We start from the raw sequence: 4,727 nt of genomic DNA, 5'->3' as shown, positions 1-4,727 counted from the left end.
TTTGGTGATGGGGGGTGAGGTCATGGTTGAGGGGGCGGTAGGAGGAGGTGTCTTCAAGTTGGCGCCTGGCTTCAGCGATGTAGAGGTCAGTGTGCCAAACTACCACTGCATGTGGTAGTTTGTAGATCTCTGTAGAACACTGTAGGTGTTCTTTATTCTGTTCTTTGTGTTTCATTCCATAATTTTGTGAATAAATTTTTGTCTGTTTTAAAACCTGGTAGTCAACCTAGCTAACTTAACCAGGTAATTTTCACTGTACACTTACGAAAACAAATTGGGCTGTCTGCTTAAGAATGTTTTAAGTGGTCTGGCATAGTCCATAACACGTAAATTATTTAGGTAATTTATTGTTTGGGGAAAGTTCCAGGCAATGTAGATAAAGAAGTAGTGGGTATACTGTACATAGATTTTCTGAAGACATTTGACAAAGTGCCATTTCAAGGATTACCATGCAGAGCAAAAGTCATGGTGTAGTGGTAACACATTAGTGTGGATAGAGAATTGGCTGGCTACTGGGAAACAGATGTTAGCATATTGAGTCACCATAAATGGGTAAAAGGGTGTATTTTGTTCACCTTTGCAGGAAGAATTAAAACTCAGTGTATTATTTAAAAAGAGAGTGCAGAACTTGGACGTACATCAGGACATAGGTTTCCTGGATTCTTGACTAATGAAAGAGTTAACCGTTATTAGGGATAAACGGAATTGCGGAATTGAGTCTTCAATCAGATCAACCATGATCTTACTGAATGATGGAGCAGGATAGAGGGGTTGAATGGCATATTCCTTCTCATAATTCATGTTGGTATGACAGGCACAGGTCAGGTGGGTAATGCTGCCTACCCCCCCACTATCTTGCTACCTTTCTGGACCTAGCCCAACTTGATGCACCAGCCTGACTGGGAAATCTCAGTAGGTGTGAGAATAGGGCCTTAATAGTCATCATAATTATGTTCAATTATCTATCCAGTGCCTGTCTCCAATGATTTGGAGATGCTGGTTTTGGAGTGGGGTGCACAAAGTTAAAAATCACACAACACCAGGTTATAGTCCAATAGGTTTAATTGGAAGCACTAGCTCTTCTTGCCTAAACTGTTATACTTTGTAACTGAACTTTATTGGAAATTTGAGAAGGAAAAGTTTTTGTACATTTGGGCTGCAATTTTATGTTTTGGTCCAAAGCAGTTCCACCCCATAATATTCAAGGGATGGTTTATGCATTGACAGCTGTTAGATGCACACATGTATTTGCTCCTATAAATGTGATCTGCTTCTTTATTTTGTTATCCAAATGATAATTATTCAGTAGGTAATGAACACATGATTTATTCTCCAGCATGTTTAACAAAACATTTCATTGTTTTCCACAATTTCTCTATAAATTCTTCCTATGGCAATGCACTGTTCCACTCCCGCAACAGCGCAAGTTCCAACTCTCTGTCTGCAACAACTCGGATATCTGCTTAGTACATAAAAAAAGCATTGAGTAGTACTTCAAAAATACACATCAAGCAGTTGTTTGGGTGTGCAGTAGGTTATAGCATCTGTTGCCGCTTGAACCTTCCCAGTTGTCAATCTATGACAATTCAAACTTTGAAAAGTCGGCTGAGAGGGAGCTGAATAATTTCCACCAATTCTCTAAAAGGAGATCATGGAATTAAATAGTTCGGCTTTCAGCCTTACTAGCCTGTGCTGATCTTAATGTTCCACGTGATCCTCACCCCATTCATTTAAGTCTATCCACATGTCCCTTTCTCCCCTGTGTCTTTAACTAGTTCCCCTTTAGTTCATGTCTGTTATTTGTCTCAATCACATTTTGGAGGAATGTGTTTCACATTCTCACCACTTCCTGTGTAAATAGGTGACTTGTCAGTTTGTGGTTTGTATTTCTGGGCTCCCTACATTTTTCCGATATTTGGCCTATGAAACCCTTGGGTTTAAAGACTTAAAGATGTGTTCGCTGTTCTTTAATCATTAGTTGCATGAGAAAACAATAACCACCCTCCCCATCAAACAGTGATGTAAAATAACTGAAAGAAACTATATGAGTCCAATCTCACCAAACACTGAAGTGAAGTACATGATGCAGGACCCAGTGCTGTACGGGCTGCTCCCCAGGACTCAGACCAAGACAAACATTGAGTACACCTGGAAGACCATCAACTTGACGAAAGACGCTCTTTAGCCTGCCCAAAACTTGTTGGTCTTCCAGTGCAAAGAGCTGACCTTGACCGAATGTTGCAGACTGGCACATTCCAAGCTCCAGGACCACGTGCTGAGAGATGCACCAAAGGCTCAGTGGGGAAAGCCCACCATCTAAGGTCTCTCTGCCAAAGCACAATGGGGGTCCATTCCCTGTGCGTCAAATGCATGTAAATAGCACTTTGCATAATTAAGAAATGCCTTTGAGTTTGTTATAACTATAAAGTCAAACCCCAATGTTTGTTTGTTATCAAGATGCAAAGAATATACAGAAATGAAGTGCTTTAGAGACTGTGTATGTACATTGACATTTTTTAATGAATAAAATATATCTTTGCAAAAAAAAACTAAAATGAGTCATTTGGGTGACTATAACTGTACAGCTTTTTCAGCTTTTTAAAAATCCTCTTCTTCTGTTGCAGGAGATCTAAGCAGAGTGTGAAGAAAAAGGTGCCCCCTCCGCGACCTCCACTACCCGCCCAATACAGCAGCAGAAAACTCGTGAAGAAACGTGTGAAGAAGCAGGAATCACATCTGGCAGCATCTCCGTCCAGTCGCCAAAACCTCCCACCCCAGCCACCGTCTCCCTCGCCATCCCGACCTCTCTCGCCACGGAGGAGACCAACACGGCCTCTCGGTCCACCACCACCTCGTCCAAAAGCGGCTTCTCAAATATTGCGCTCGAAATCAATTCCACACCCTACAACAGCTCCGCCACCCTGTCCCATTCGGTCTGCACCCACACTGCGTACACTTACTCCTAGGCCTACACTTACACCTGGGCCTACATTCACTCCTGGGCCTACATTCACTCGTGGGCCTACATTCACTCGTGGGCCTACATTCAGTCCTGGGCCTACATTCAGTCCTGGGCCTACATTCACTCCTGGGCCTACATTTACTCCTGGGCCTACATTCACTCCTGGGCCTACATTCACTCCTGGGCCTACACTTACCCCTAGGCCTACACTTACTCCTAGGCCTACACTTACTCCTGCACCTACACTTACTCCTGGGCCTACATTTACTCCTCGGCCTACATTTACTCCTGGGCCTGTGATGGCATCGGCAAGAGAGTTGCCCCACATGAATAAATCTGGTGCAGAAGAGGCATGCAGCCAAGGCTGCAATATGGGGAAGGCTGACAATATGGGGAAGAGCTAACTTCAGCCATTGACAGCTCCATGTGTATGCAACGGTTGTAAGTTTAAGCAAAGCAAAGAATCTGACCGACTCAAACCAGTTTCTTTCCATGTATAAGATAATCCTATTGAACTGTAATCAAAGAACATTGACTGAATAAAACAGCATTGTTGTAAAATAATTCACAACACAATCTACAATCAATATAAAACATTTGAAATAAAACCTGTAAGTGTTGATAGGTATTTCTAGTCTGTGTTTGATGTTTTAGTGCCCTGTTACTGCTCACAGGACATAACTAGCCCGGATTTTCTGATGGCTAGATTTCTGTAGCATAAATGGGATTTGTGCAGAGGGACCCTGTGGAATTCCCAATGTAGCAGACTGAGGGGATTACCCAGGAAATTGAACATTGCGCTGGGAAATTCCCTTACTCCTGGAATCCTCCAAAGGTATGCAGTAAAATCGGTGGTTTCTGTTACAGCTACGTAAATAGCTACTCAGGAAAAGTTAGACTATTACAGATCTAATCTAACTGCTGCTGAATTATTAAACTGAACAATACACCCTCTACAGACCCCTAACACCCCCAGATCCTTATCTGCTGGGACCTGCGAGCACTGCCCCTCCACCCTACCCCAACTGTAAACCTGGTATCCCTCTCATCCTGAGAGTTGAGACCCTTGCCATCCCGCTGTTAGACCCAAACCACCCATCCACCTTCCCTGCCACCTGATTGGAAAGCCCCTCTACACCCAGAACCACCACCACAGACCCTATCCTCCTTCATCAACTGGACCTCACATCTCCCTTTGCTGCAAGGACCCAAAGATCCCTCTCTCCTAGGACCTGATACTCCACCATTGAACCCAACACCCACTTGCCCCTGAGGAGCCTGACAACTCCTACCTGCCTTCTGGTACCCTTTTACCCCTAGGATCTGAAATCCTTAGGCCCTCCCAGGACTTGATACTATTCCTAACACCATTAGAAATGACCCAGCCCCCGAAGCACCCTCTCAGAATCTGACTGACTCCTACCCCAACCCTGTAACCCAGCAACTCCTTGCCCCTGAACCCCACACCTACTGGACCTAACTCCACTTCCGAACCCTCCCATCTCCTACCAGACATGAGACCTTCAAGTCAACCCAAACTGACTCAAAAGACTCATCAATTAAGGCCACATTTGGAATACAATTCTGGTTGCCCTGCAATAGGAAGGGTGTAATTAAACTGGAAAAGGTGCATAAAAGATTTACAAGGATGTTACTGAATCTAGAGGGTTTGAGTTGTAAAGAGAGGTTGGATAGGCTGGCACTTTTCACTGGTAGGTGACTGAGGGGTGATGCTATAAAGGTTTATAACATCGCAAGGGGCATA

General features: G+C 43.9%; 1 protein-coding gene across 2 annotated transcripts in view; it reads left to right on the top strand.

The window, feature by feature from the left end:
- Nucleotides 1-3,565, top strand: part of LOC122548665 (sperm acrosome membrane-associated protein 1-like) — a 206,112-nt gene extending 202,547 nt beyond the window's left edge. Inside the window, exon 7 of one of the 2 annotated variants that reach the window (XM_043687498.1) lies at nt 2,625-3,565. In XM_043687498.1, the coding sequence (XP_043543433.1) occupies nt 2,625-3,366 (742 nt within the window). In that variant the 3' untranslated portion in view covers nt 3,367-3,565. The remainder of the gene's footprint in view (nt 1-2,624) is intronic. The other variant, XM_043687499.1, reaches the window with a different exon arrangement.
- The last annotated feature ends 1,162 nt before the right edge of the window (nt 3,566-4,727 follow it).

This window comes from Chiloscyllium plagiosum, chromosome 3 (genome assembly GCF_004010195.1).
Source record: "Chiloscyllium plagiosum isolate BGI_BamShark_2017 chromosome 3, ASM401019v2, whole genome shotgun sequence".
In the NCBI taxonomy this organism is placed as follows: domain Eukaryota; kingdom Metazoa; phylum Chordata; class Chondrichthyes; order Orectolobiformes; family Hemiscylliidae; genus Chiloscyllium; species Chiloscyllium plagiosum.
The sequence above is the reverse complement of the archived record's forward strand: the minus strand, read 5'-3'. Positions and strand labels throughout refer to the sequence as shown.